Here is a 14,190-nt window from a genome sequence, read left to right on the forward strand (position 1 = left end):
TTTGATTAGTACATTTGCTTTGCTATTACAGAAAAAAAAAATCATTAGCTATCATCAGCCTTGGAGAGGGAACCAGTGTGTTATTAACGCCCGTGTTTTCTTTTTAAAATAGCGCCCAATCAACAGCAGATGACAGCATTTTCAGTGATCATCACTCCGACCCTCGACATGAGTATGATGATGTCAAGACTCATCATTCTCACTCTCACCATCACCATCCCAAGCAAAACCATCACCATCATTCTCTTTCAGAAATGCCCTTAAGTTCCTCGAGTGGTTCTTCATCCTCCTCCTCTTCTTCTTCTCCTTCTTCTTCCTCTTCTTCTTCTTCATCCTCTTCATCAACATCCTCCTCCTCTTCCTCATCCTCTTCCTTTTCTTCTTCCGCTTCCACATCTACCTCTAGCCTGTCCTCTGAGTCTAGCAGTGAGTATTTATATCCACTTAAGAAGTCCCAGCATTCACAGTCCTGCACTGACATTTCCAGGAAACAGAAGTACTTTGAAGGAGACGACACAGCTCCTTTGATAGATAAAAGCGGTTATCTAAATAGGCTCCCTGCTAAACAGGAACGAGAGAAGGGCAAGTCCTCTCACAGTGGCACTTCTCATGGCACCCTGAAGCACACACGGAGGAGTGCAAGAGGCTCAGGAAATGATGGAAATGTCCGCAAAGCCAAATCCATGGAGGCTCTTACTAGACCCAAAGACAAAGAATGGCATGGAGGTGAGGATGAAATGCAACCAGAGAGGAGAAAAGGTGAGGCTGTGAAGAGTTTAATGAAGGAAAAGATGAAGTTCTCTGCCTTCCTTAATGAGATCACTCGGCAGGTTCTCAGCCCGAATAGGCTCACCACTCTTGGGGTTACTGATGCTCAAAGACCCAGCAGTCCAGGGCAGGCCTCTGTTAGATCCCATAAGGTTAGCAGAAGCGTTGAGAAACTCCGACAGCAGAGAAGTCGACCTGCCAGTGCAGACTCCACAAGCTCCAGCAAGTACTCCCATACCAGCAAGCACTCCTCTGGAGTTTCTCACTCGAAATCTTTCAACCATCATCATAGTCATCGTTCTGCAGACTCAGCCCATCACATGCATCGAAAGCCCAAAAGCTGCGGTGATATTAGCTGTTTGAAAAGACGTCACTCACGGTCTCAAATTCATCGGAAACGCTCTCGTTCACCTTCTTACAAGCACCACCACCAACCTCACCAGGGTGACCATCACGGTTCTGGTCACCATCATCGCCACAGACGCCACCACAGTCCGGATTCTCATCATGGAGATCACCATAGTCCCTCTCATCACCATAGAGACCACAGCGACACATCCCATCACCATCGCTATGCAGACCACCATCATAGAGACCACTACAGCCCAGCTCACCACCACGGCCATGAAGACCACCATGGTCAGGCTCATCACCACGGAGGACATCATAGCAACGCTTATCACCATCCCCATGGACACCATCATGGTCATGCTCATCACCATGGAGATCACCATATTGCAACTCATCATCACCATCATGAACACCACGACAGTCCAGGCCATCATCATCACCATGAGCGCCATAATCCAGGCCATCATCATCATCGTCATGAAGACCACAACAGTGAATCTCGTCATCACCAGCATGGAGACCACCACAGTCCAGGCCATCATCATCACCATGAAGACCACCATAGTTTGGGCCATCAGCATCACCATGAAGACGACCACAGTCCAGACCATCAGCATCAACATGAAGACCACAAGAGTCCAGGCCATCATCATCACCATGAAGACCACCACAGTCCAGGCCATCTTCATCATCACCATGAGGACCACCACAGTCCAGGCCATCATCACCATGAAGACCACCACAGTGAATCTCATCATCACCAGCATGGAGACCACCACAGTCCAGGCCATCAGCATCACCATGAAGACCACCACAGTCCAGGCCATCATCATCATCACCATGAAGACCACCACAGTGAATCTCATCATCACCAGCATGGAGACCACCACAGTCCAGGCCATCAGCATCACCATGAGGACCACCAAAGTGAATCTCATCAACATCAACATGGAGACCACCACAGTCCAGACCATCATCACCGCAAAGACCACCACAGTCCAGGCGATCATCACCATGAAGACCACAACAGTCCAGGCCATCATCACCACGAAGACCACCACAGTCCAGGCCATCATCACCACGAAGACCACCACAGTCCAGGCCATCATCGGCACCATGAAGACCAAGACAGTGAATCTCATCATCGTCAGCATGGTGAACACCACGGTTCAGGCCATCATCACCACCATCAAGACCCCCACAGTGAAACTCATCACCATCAACATGGAGACCACCACAGTGAAACTCATCACCATCAACATGGAGACCACCACAGTCAAGGCCACCATCATCAACATGAAGACCACCACAGTCCAGGCCATCATCATCACCAGGACAATTACAGTAGTACATGTCATCACAAAGGACATCACTCATCACATGACCGTGATGACCACAACACTCATTCAAAGGTGCATACTGCTGTCAGTCCACATTCACGCAGGAAGCTGGAGTCTCTTTCCAGCAAGGCGGATTCACCCAGGAATATTGGCAGCACCTCCAGCCAGGAAGAGGAACAGACAAGCTTCAGTGGCCCAACATTACATAAAGTATGACATTTCTCTTGGGGTTAACACCATACTCATTCATGACATCCCCTATTACTGTACATCCATAAAGTAATTATTGGCAGGTCAATAGTTGCCTGTGTTATACATGGTTGATTAACTGGTTATGTAATGATGTTCCACTAATTTGCCTGCCTATTGATTTGGGCACCAGTGCTGGCATTAGATTAGTTATTGAAGAACAATAGATTACTGTCCTTGCACATATTAATGGTGATCAAACTGACATCCCAAAGCCTAGTCCAAGTCCATTGGCCCTTAAAAGTCCTCATGAGATCCTTAACTTATTAACATTGATAAGACAATGTAGTGTAAACAATAGGCTTCGTGAACACATTTATTGTTAGAACATTTATAAGAAACTTGTTAACAGTTATAGACTGCTTAAGAACATTTATGAAAACATTATGAGTTTCTTATACTTGCTTATACCAGCATTACAAACACATTTGAGTTAATCAACTTTATGCCGTTGTTAAACCTTTACTAAGCTTTCTTATTGCTTTATATAGAGAAATACGTCATGTTAACCCTAACAAAGCACCGTTCTCGCTTTAGATACGATAGCTGCAAAGAGCAATTGCAACTGTATAACTGCTATTAAATGCATAGTAAAGTATGTAGGCTTTTATTAACGTACTTTAGCAGTCTATTAACTGTTAAGTTTTGTATAAGTGCTTATACATGTCTTACAATCTAACAATAAACATGTTTGTGTTTCTGTTATTAGGTTTATATTGTCTGATTAATGTTAATAAGAATCTTATAAGGGTCTTATTACCTATTAACTTACATTTATACATGACATTAATATAAATGATTACCCTTTTTTAACTTTATTCTTTTGGCATCATAAATATTATTTCTGAATTTGTCTTGTTAAAAATAATGTTGTTCTCTTTCATACAGGAAAAGAAGCATGAGCTTGGTACAATCATGTGAGTGTTATATCATTTTTTCGGTTTTGATTAATGGTAAAAGTCAAAATCCAAGTGAACATGGCCATGATTGTTCGTAGATTAATTAGTTACACAATTATTTTGGAGGTGAATATCATAGAAAATAGCTGAATTTGACAGCAAATGTGCTATTGAATAAATTCATGAAATGCTCATGTAGCCTTCTCTGTCTCACTCAATTTTCTTTATCTTGTGTATATCTTTTCGAACAGGATCCTACAGGAGCAGAATGTAGGACTGCATCAGAGTTTGCTGAAGACAGCAGTGAGGATGGAGTGTTTAGGAGAGGAGTTCATGAGCGGCCAAAAGCTTTTGGAGGCAGAGCTTCAGAGGACACGGATGGAACTGAGCAGCCTCACAGAGAGGTTTAAAAGGTAAAGACAGCATAAAAAACATCTCGTTTAACCTCTTCCAGTACATAATACACACATCAATTAAATCCTCTTGATCAGAAAATGTTAGGATACTAATGAATGTGTCCTTGTGTTTGGGAGTGTGCTCAGATCATATTTGCATAAAGGTATAACAGTAAATTATGCTATGCTATATGCAATGAATATGCTCAAAGGTTGTGGGCCAAACACTTGACTCCGAAAATGAGGCTGTCATGAAAAATGACACTCAATTCCCATTTATGTTTAAGTTCAGGGTTTCACACGATGCACCTAAGCTGCAGATTCAATTTATGTATTATCAGTTAACCTGTTAAACATAAAGTTTGACCCCCGCAATGTCTTGTAATGTGCAGTTAGTCAGAATATGTAACACAATGGTTGTGGACTTGGAATCAAATTAACAATTTCAGAGATGTGAACAAGGCTCAATCAAGACCTAACATGATAGTTAGTTGTACTAAACCTCATGCAGTGTGGGATATTTCATGTATACTGCAATGTATTATACTATTATAACTTCTCTCTGTCTGTGTTTTATTCTAGACTACACGACAACTGCTCCTCCACACAACAGACTAACAGTCTTCTGGAGCAAAAGCTTCATTCAGTGGTGAGATTGGAGGCTTTTCTATGTTTCTTGTTTTCAAGCCTTGAATATGACACAAAAAATGCTATAAAAACAAGTTATGGGACATGTAGGAGCAGTAAAACTCTTGGGAGGGGATACCTTATCTCACGTACTGAAGGTTAATCTGTGGTAACTGTGCCTCCTCTACTTTCTGTCAGACTCAGAGTATGGAGGGAGAACGTGAGAGGCTGAACCAGCGTATCTCAGCGTTGACGGAGAAGCTCGCCGATGCAAAATTCGCCAACAGTGTGGAAGCGTTCAGTGTAAGAGCTTTTCATCCCTTTTAAACTCTAGGCAGAGGCTTCCCAAACATTTTCGTAGGTAGGGGAGGAGAGCCAGAAAAGGCTGCTGCCACAATGAATGAATTGTATTCCTTATGATTTCTGTTATGGGTAAGTAAAGACAGACCAAGAAGTACAACTGAAAGATTGATAAGCCTCTGTGAGACTGTGTGGTGCACCTACAGTATTCAGCTTTATTATGATTTTTTTATTCTTACAATACCTCTTCTTCATTTTTGAACCATTTGAATCAATAAACTAATCAGTTTGTAACCTCTACTTACTGTAGGTCACATCACTGCTACACAAAACCGATCTACATTTTCAGTCAGATGATGGCATTAATCAGGTGGTTCTCCCCATTGCTCCCCCTCCGGCTCAGTTCATGGACAACCACAACTATGGAAAGGCCAAAGCAGGTGGGCAAGACCAATCTCTAGGCTCAGTTCCAGAGGAGGAGGAATCTGACTGGTCTGAGATGGGAGAAGAGACCCCACAATTCATACTGACAGGATCCCACAGAGGGCAAGCATGGATAAACCGAGTGGGAGACATGGACAAAGACAGCGAGTCAGGGGGTGATGAAATTTTCAGACCACACTCTCCACGCCCGCTGCAGATACCTCATCTCCAGTTCACCATCCACAATGAGAATCTGTCTGATGTCATGACAGGTGACGGTCCACCCCTTGGTTCTGCTATCCTTATCCGGTCAGCTAGCCTTGAGGAAATCCCCTTGACACGCCATCACATGCAGAAAGAGCTAAGAGGCAGGGAGGCCATGATGGACCTCCACCACCGAGGGGACGAAGCCATCGATGATTTAGATAATGAGATCATTCATCACTGGAGAGCGAGCGATGACAGGGACACAGTTATAGAAAGCAGGATGTCTGAGGTAGAAGGCAGCTTCGCCAGTCTGCAGACAGCCGAGCGGATTCTCAACCATTTCATATGTGAACAGCAGCCTGGTGAAGGAAAAGGGCAGAGCAGGGCTGAGATGCATGGCTGGATGGGAGGGCTCCCAGACGAGGTGTTGCAAGGAGAGCGAACAAAGCTCTGACAGAAGTGCACTGTTCACTGTGTCTGAAATCATAATTTACTTTGATCTTAATGAACTTGGAAAAGTTCAACGATGCTCTGTTTCAGTGGCTCAGTGGTTCAGCCTCTCTAATTAACATGAGGTTTGAGGAGAGCTGACCTTTGAATTCAAACTGTAAGACTTGATTGGATTTACTTTGATTTCCTGTCTCCAATTAACATTTTCCGTTTCAGAAAGCATACTTGGCTCCCTCATTTGTTCCATGATAAAAAATCTAGTCTCAAATAAATAGCCTAATTGCATTACATAACCTTAACCTTAAAAATCCAATCAATCCAATCAACATTTGCCAAGGGGAATTAAGATAAGATAAACCTTTATTAGTCCCACAATGGGGAAATTGGGGACAGATTAAATAATATATGTATTTAAACATTATATGTACCTTGAAACCTCTGCAGCTTAGATTTGGTCATGTAATGGTAAAGTGTAAATGTAATTTTGATGTATAAATGCAGATGTAGATGTAGATCCTTTCCTGTTCTTTTATCTCCACAGATACAAAAAGTATTTACTCTGTTTATTTGTTTGCTTTATTGCATGAAACATTATGTATTCATATACGGTGTACTTCTTGTGTAGGTAGCCATAATTATGTGTTGGTGATTGCATGGTTTAATGCTACATACTGTGTTAAGCACAATCTTAAAACAGCAACAGTTTTCCTGTTAATTAGTCTGATTTAGCATATATTAAATGACATAATGTGAACTAACAAAACAGTTATGAAGTAGCTCTAAATGTATATTTCCAAAAGCATTGTCCTGTCTTTGTGTGAAACATTAATTTCCTCTGATTACAATAATTAACCTGCCGAAAGAAATTAACACATTTCTCAACCTTGAGTGTCATCTGTCATCCATGTAACTCATGTAACATCTAATAAACCACAAAAAATGAAAAGTGACTACATTTCTTGTATTTCAACATCTATTGAACAGGAATATGTATAGATAAAGATAGATCTAAGGAGGAGTTGTTAGAAGTTTAATAACAAAATAGAAGGTGAATGAAGGAGAGATTGACCAGGGATATTGTTAGAAACAGAAGGAAATACCTCTGAGCCCATCTCTTTAAAGCTTGGGTTGGTAAGATTGTAGAAAGAAGTATCCCACCAAAAATATTTGCCATGCCAGCAATAACATTAGCAAGGAAGCGGGCTAATGTTAGCCAGCTAGCTGCAACTTACCTTCATTACCCTGCATGTATCTGGCATTGGTTGCTTCGTCACGTTAGCTAAATGATGGATGAATTAGCTGGCGTTATCTACTCAAGACAGTATTTTGCTACGTTAGCTAGTTAGCAATTTGTCTGTGTCAGCAAGCGAGCTAATGTAAGCTAACATTACCCAGCTAAAACCAGCTTTCTATGATGGTTAACTCTCTTCTCATTGCACAATTTTAAGGTTTTGAGTCAAATTCGGGTCATCAGGTCAAAATTTAAATTTGTTGTTTATAATACCTGCAAAACCAATAAAAATGAAAAATACTTTTGCAATAATTTGCTAATTTGCAAACGTTAGCATGTTAATACTCCAAACAAGGATGGTAAACATGCTAAACATTTTCTGTTAAATCAACATGTTGCACGTTAGCATTATCAAGTCAGCATTTAGTTCAAAGCACAGCTGTGCAGCCTCACAGAGCTGCTGGTATGACGAGACTAATGTTTTCTGTGTATGAACTGTAAAAAATATTGTACAAGTTTCATTCTAAACATACAACAGAATACTGCAATGTAGTTTCAGATACACTACATGGACTACACCTCCCAAATAGCCTCAGAGTGCTGTAGATAGGCTACTAAAGGAAGCTGCCCTGGTGTGACCCTGACCTGGATAAGCAGAGGGAAAATGAAGTGATGGGTCCTGTACCTCATTTTTTCAATACTGGTATTAGGGGCCCCCTGCTGTGCAGGAATTCCATCAATGTGAATTTATTTCAACTGACCACAGATAATATCATTTTTATTATCATCTCTTCCTTTTAAATTCACTGATAATTAGAAGAAGCAAAATGGAAACTAAATAAGATGTTTGAATATAAAGTATTCCTATCAAATATGTATGAAAATGGCTTATCTAAAATACATATCTCTTCTTTTCATCTCAATGTGTGCATTTGAAGTTGTGTCATGAGGATAAGTGATACACAGTTATTGGCTCATAACAGTATCCACCTCCCTGTCAGCTTCAATTTGTTTTGTCATCCGTGTCCCTCTGCATGAGTGATGGGTGCTGAGCAGACAATGGCCTGGATTCACAAACCAGTTTAATAGGATAGGTAGGCATTAGAGGTAAGTCGCTCCCAGCATCCAGGTTTGCCAAATCCAGTGTGCCAAATCCACTGTGGCACAGTGGATGGTACATAGTGGTCGGTGGAGATATCTGGACTTTTTTTCACCACTTTTTGGGGCGACAAATAAGGTGAATTTTGACACACTACTTGAGTGAGACGCTCTAAAACTTTATTCTCAAGGGATTTTGCACCAACCTCTCTGACTACGACCATTGCTGGATTAACATTTGTTCTCACAAAGCTATTATCAGTGTGTTTTTAATGGTGCTTGCTTCGTTGCTACTGATTTTCAGATTCTGTGTTGAATTTCACTTTTTTCCTCTTCTTCTCTGAGTCTTCAGAGTCATGCCTCTCACCTCTCCTTCTTCCTCGCAGACAGAGCACAGCATCACCCCTCGTTGCCTCGTTGTTCTCCTTCCCCTATTCCCCCGGTAAGGCTCCGATTCCCTCGCTGCAACCATGGTGGTGATGAAGATGAAGTTCCCCTTCCAGAAAAGGGTGAAGCTAGCCCAGGGACTGTGGCTCCTCTCCTGGAGTGCCACAGTGGCTGGAGCTATGACCTTCAGCCTGGGGTGCATCCTAAAGACAGAGCTCCGCAGGAGGGCAGAGGTACCTCTCCAGTTTTATATGTTAGGACTTTGAAGCTTCATAATTCCCTGACTTTGCTGGTTTTGACTATTTTTTACATGCAAGTTACCAACAAATTACAACAACTGAAGGCATATTTGCTTACAGTTTGATTGCAAAAGCGAGTAACATGTAATGATTTTGTTTCAAGGTGCAACTACACATTGTTTAACTATACTTACATACAGTTGGAAGAAAATCGATACGCCTAGTTGCCTTGATTATACTTACATACATAGACACAGTAAATATCTACTCTCAGGGATAGCGTCTTTGGTAGTTGTAAGGTGATACAGTTGATACACCCTAATGCACTGATTTACACCTGACAGGTGCCATCCGTACCAGACTTACTATTTAAATACTGGCGCAATCTTTTTGGATAAAACATGAAAATGGAACAAAGTGTCTTGAAATGTGTCTTGATACCATCAAAGAAATGTCCTCATTAACTGGAGACCAATAAGACGTTGATACGCCTGTGACCCGCTTTGGACCCTGACTCATCATTTAATAACCAGGCTCTGTCAATCATAATTAGCCTAATCCCTTCGAATCTTCAAAGCTTAAAAATGAGTATATTACCTTATAGTTTACACCACTGCATTTTATCCCATCATTTTGCATTGAAGGAAAATCAATGAAATCAATGTAGGACATCTATTAATGTCCACCAGATTCTGTACAATGTTTTGGTTGTTATCCCGACACTAAAAAGAGTTTTTTCACAAATACCTAACATTTCAAGCCTACTGTCATTTAAAAACTGGTCTTTTAAATTTCCATTTTGCTAAAAATCAACCGTAAATCTCTGTATGGCTAGAAATCTGGATTGAGTAAGTGAATGATATGTCTGTGTCTACCAACCCACCTGACAGAATTAATTCTGGCATTGAATGTTTTGGCAAACCATGGATATGTTGAATCTCTGTGTTTAGATTTTATGTTGTAGCAATGCTGTGATTAAGGTCTGGTTAGGTTTCGGCACAAAAAGCACTTGGTTAGGGCAAAGTTCCCGATGTGTTGTTAAAAATACTCGCTTTTGTCGCCAGAAAAACATCTGCAGTGTCGCAACATCTTGCCAACCCAGTCTCTTCATTCAGTATACAAGCAACATGACCAAGTCCAGTTTTGCTTGCAGACGACTTGTCAGTCCTTGCCATTACTTGCTCAGGCCATAGTCAGGTGATGTTTGTTGACATGGTAACCAAAATACAAATACAATTCTGTGCATGGTGTTAGGACAAATCTATTTTCCTCAGAGCATTAGAAAGATTGGCTTCGGCGTATGTACTGTATGTACATAGTTTTGAAAGTCTAACGTCATGTTGTTTGTACAGAGGTTGAAGGCAACTGGGGTGCACTAAAAACATACCTGCTTTTATTGGTAGTGTGAAGCTGTCTCTTCGCAGCCATCTGGGCATCCTATAGCCACTGTCTAACCCCTTCGTGCTCCATTAGAAAAGCAGCTCATATAGACTGCATCTGAAGTACATCACCCAACCTGTAGTGTAGAAATGTTGATCTAATACTAATGAAACATTAAATGTATCCATGATTTGCAGAAACGTACAACGCCAACATTTAATTCTGGCTACTGGGCTGGTTGTAACCCTCCTTAGCAACTGCAATCACTGTATAGAAGGTGTCCTTGAGCAAGACAGCTGAGCCTCAACGGCTTGAAATGAGCCGCTCATCATGCTCTGATTAGACTGGGTTGCTCTTAATTCTGAATTATTATGTAAGTGACTGTAATGCTGCTGATGAAAATCATTACACATGCATTTTGGAGACCTCAAGTTTATAAACAAATGCTTTAATGGGTTCATCATGAGAATAACTTTAAATTCAGGTATATTCTGATGTATGTTTGCCTCGTGTCCTTGCAGCGAACAAACAGAATTTGTATTGATTTCCGATGTTGTGTGACTTATTTGCAGGTGATGGATAACTCAGACATACACATTGTGCCCAACACCCTCATGATTGTCGGTCTGGCCTCCTTGGGTATCAACTACTTTGCTTCAAAGATCTGTCAGGATGCTCTGGATGCCGGGCGATTTCCTCGCTGGAAGACCTTCTTGAAGCCCTATTTTGCCGTCTCTTGTTTCTTCACTGTCCTCATGCTGCTAGCTGTCATCATGAGCTATGCAATGAAGGGCACTCTGGAGTCTTCTCTGAAGGTTGGCCTGAGGAACGGCATTCGCTTCTACAAGGACACAGACACCCCGGGACGCTGCTTCCAGAAACAGAACATCGATCGCATGCAGATGGAGTTCCAGTGCTGTGGAAACACCGACTTCAGGGACTGGTTTGAGGTCCAGTGGATCAGCAACCGCTACCTTGATTTCAGCTCGAAGGAAGTGAAAGAGTAGGTTGTCATCTGACTACAACACAGATAAAGTCTTGAAGTAACATGTTGAAAATCTAAAACTTATATTGCACTTGTTTCCTTAGCCGCATCAAGAGCAACGTGGATGGCCGTTACTTGGTAGATGGAGTCCCATTCAGTTGCTGCAACCCCAGCTCTCCACGCCCATGCATCCAGTATCACCTCACCAACAACTCTGCACACTATAACTATGACTACCAGACCGAGGAGCTCAACATCTATCTCCGAGGCTGCCGAGAGGCCCTGGTCCACTACTACATGGGCCTGATGAACACCATTGGGGCTGGAGTCCTGTCAGTCTTCCTCTTACAGGTAAACTATTAGAAGGATTGTAGTCATTTCAGGCAGTTGGTGGTGCTGGGGGAGTTTTAAATATAGAGGATGGTCCAAGGGTAACATGTTGGCAAGATGTTATGAAAAGACACTAAATTTACAATAGACCATACTCACACGGCAGCCATTTTCTTCTGGAACAATGCTCAGGGTGGGAAGCCCAAAAGTCGTACTGCTTCTTCCAGGCTGCAAGTCAAATTATCGTTGGGAAGCTGGCAAATTGTTATCATTTCACCTCTACCTGATTGATCAGCAACTAAAAAGGACAATAGAAAGTGAAAATCCAAAGGGATATTGGGCCATATTTCAAGGTAAAAAGACATATTTGATAACCCATTAGCTTCCGCTAGCAGCTAACGTTAGGACTCAACCACTTCCTACCTAATGTTACTGTTTGATAGTGTTACCAGATTAGTAAGTGGTTAAATGGGTTGGCAATTATGTTGTTTTGCCTTGAAATATGGCCCAATGCCCCTCCAGGTTTTTACTATCCATCATGTTTCCAGTTGCTGATCAATCAGTTAAGTGGTGAAATGATAACAATTAGGCAGATTTCCAACATTTATAGGACCTGCAACCTGGAACACAGAAGTATATCGCAATCCCAGAATTTTAGCTTCCCACCCTGAGCGTGATGACAGAGAAAAATGGCCACTGTAAAAATCTCATCTATTTTGCCACGTCCTCAAAAGCACATGAAACGAGATTCCTCGATGCAATGGTAGAAAATGCAATTCTTGAGAATTCTGGCTAGATTGAGAGTGAACATCAATCAATTCCTCATTCATTTATTGCGTCTCATGGGCACAATTTTTACGAAATCCATCCATCACCACTTCTGTTTGGTCGTCTGTGTTGATCCTCGATGATGGAATCTTCTGTACATCTAAACTTCTCCACCTTCCTCTTCCCCAGGGCTCTGTGCTGGTGAGCCTGCGCTTCCTGCAGACCTCCATGGAGGCAGTAGAAGGGAAGGAAAACGCAGAGATTGAGACCGAAGGGTACTTGCTGGAGAAAGGGGTGAAAGAAACCATCATGGAGTACCTGGACCCTGTGCTCAAGTTCCTCCTGCTTAATAACCAGGTGGAAGAGGGAGAAGGTCCAGCTCCTGCAACCACCTAAACCACCAATAATGTACACACATGTAAATAATTTTTACACCGAGAGGGCAACTAATAAATGATTTGATTTTTAAAACAGAATATTAATCAGAAATTTCTATGAATTTCACAGATTTAGGGTTCATATTTTTTATTGTCAGATGCAAAAGTAACGTACATGTATACTACATTACTGTTCTTTCCCTTTCAAATTCCCTATGCTGAACTGATTTAACCATGTATTGTATAACAAGAGAAAATGTGTTAGCCTAAGTCACGTTGTGCGATCCTGAGGTCACATGCAATACACCTGAAAAGGAGACAGCCTGTCTATAAGAGTCTGAAGCCGAGTACGTCATATCTATTGGCCTTGGTTGCCCTGGTGACAGCGGTAACGTTATCAGGACAGCTGCCCCCATCATCTTGTGACTGTGACATTTTACCTTAAGCCTAAAGAAGGAAAAATTCCTTCACAGGTGCCCCCAGAAGTTACAAATCCGTCGATACTCCTTAAAATAAAAATGCTCAAAATCACTGAGCAGATTCTTTATTTTTTATTACTACTCGGTCTTATTTTCCCTGTTATTTACACGTAGTATAACCCTTTTGCTATATTTGTTTCTACAAAAAACGCGCAATCACTACTTGCATTCTCATGAGCCTTTGTCCAAAGCAATAAACAATCAACAATTGATCAGTGGGTAAAAGTAATTCATGAGGCAGTGTACACAATTTTTTTTTTTTTTTTTTTTTGGTCTTACAAAAACATGAATGTAAAGCTGACTATAGAGAGACATGAGACACAATGCTCTGCTGCACAACAGCACTGTGACATAATATAACATTTGACTTATTAAAGTTTGAATTTACTAATTGGAGTGGAGTGACTTATTGCTTCTTCTTACATGCAGACGTACTAATACTGTACTTAGCATGTCAGGTGTCACCCTCCATAACAGGCACCCAAAATGGCTAACTTCCCCAAACCTCTCTTCTGCCTGTCAGTGAAAGGAATAGGATTATGAAGATTGATTAATCTATGTCAGTAATGCCGTGAAAGCCATCAAGTGTGTCCTTTGTTCTAACACCTTTGTGAAAGCTTTTAATCCAATTTGTTAATACTCAACTTGCTGCCCTTGCAGTTAGACACCTGCGTCAGGTGGATATAAGATGCAGAGATACTATGCCGAGGCTTTGTCTGCTTATAAAACTATAAATAATGAAATACTAAACACAAAGTGATGAATTTATATTCTTCACCCCTGTCCCCAGATAAAAAAGACATTTATTTTACACCAGAAACAAAAGATTGGTTCATCTTTGAAATCCATTTGTAATGTCAACCCATGTGAATAGTTTTATTAAAGGTCCTTTTAAAAACACAGCTAC

At 41.4% G+C, this 14,190-nt stretch overlaps 2 protein-coding genes across 2 annotated transcripts; both read left to right on the plus strand.

Moving 5' to 3' along the window:
- Positions 1 to 254: 254 nt before the first annotated feature.
- LOC311269054 (uncharacterized protein) lies at positions 255 to 6,013 on the plus strand (the record flags this gene model as incomplete). The annotated part of the gene is made up of 6 exons (XM_084373033.1): positions 255 to 1,147; positions 1,191 to 2,531; positions 3,859 to 4,020; positions 4,585 to 4,651; positions 4,828 to 4,932; positions 5,240 to 6,013. The coding sequence occupies 6 exons, from the start codon at positions 255 to 257 to the stop codon at positions 6,011 to 6,013; spliced, it is 3,342 nt and encodes a 1,113-aa protein (XP_084229159.1).
- A 2,795-nt stretch (positions 6,014 to 8,808) lies between these two features.
- Positions 8,809 to 12,823, plus strand: rom1a (retinal outer segment membrane protein 1a; the record flags this gene model as incomplete). Its single annotated transcript, XM_084373034.1, has 4 exons — positions 8,809 to 8,958; positions 10,917 to 11,347; positions 11,434 to 11,680; positions 12,617 to 12,823. 4 exons carry the CDS (start codon positions 8,809 to 8,811, stop codon positions 12,821 to 12,823), a joined length of 1,035 nt encoding a protein of 344 aa, XP_084229160.1.
- Between the last annotated feature and the right edge of the window lie 1,367 nt (positions 12,824 to 14,190).

The sequence above is a fragment of the Pagrus pagrus genome, assembly GCF_965226575.1.
Source record: "Pagrus pagrus genome assembly, chromosome: 14".
NCBI lineage: Eukaryota > Metazoa > Chordata > Actinopteri > Spariformes > Sparidae > Pagrus > Pagrus pagrus.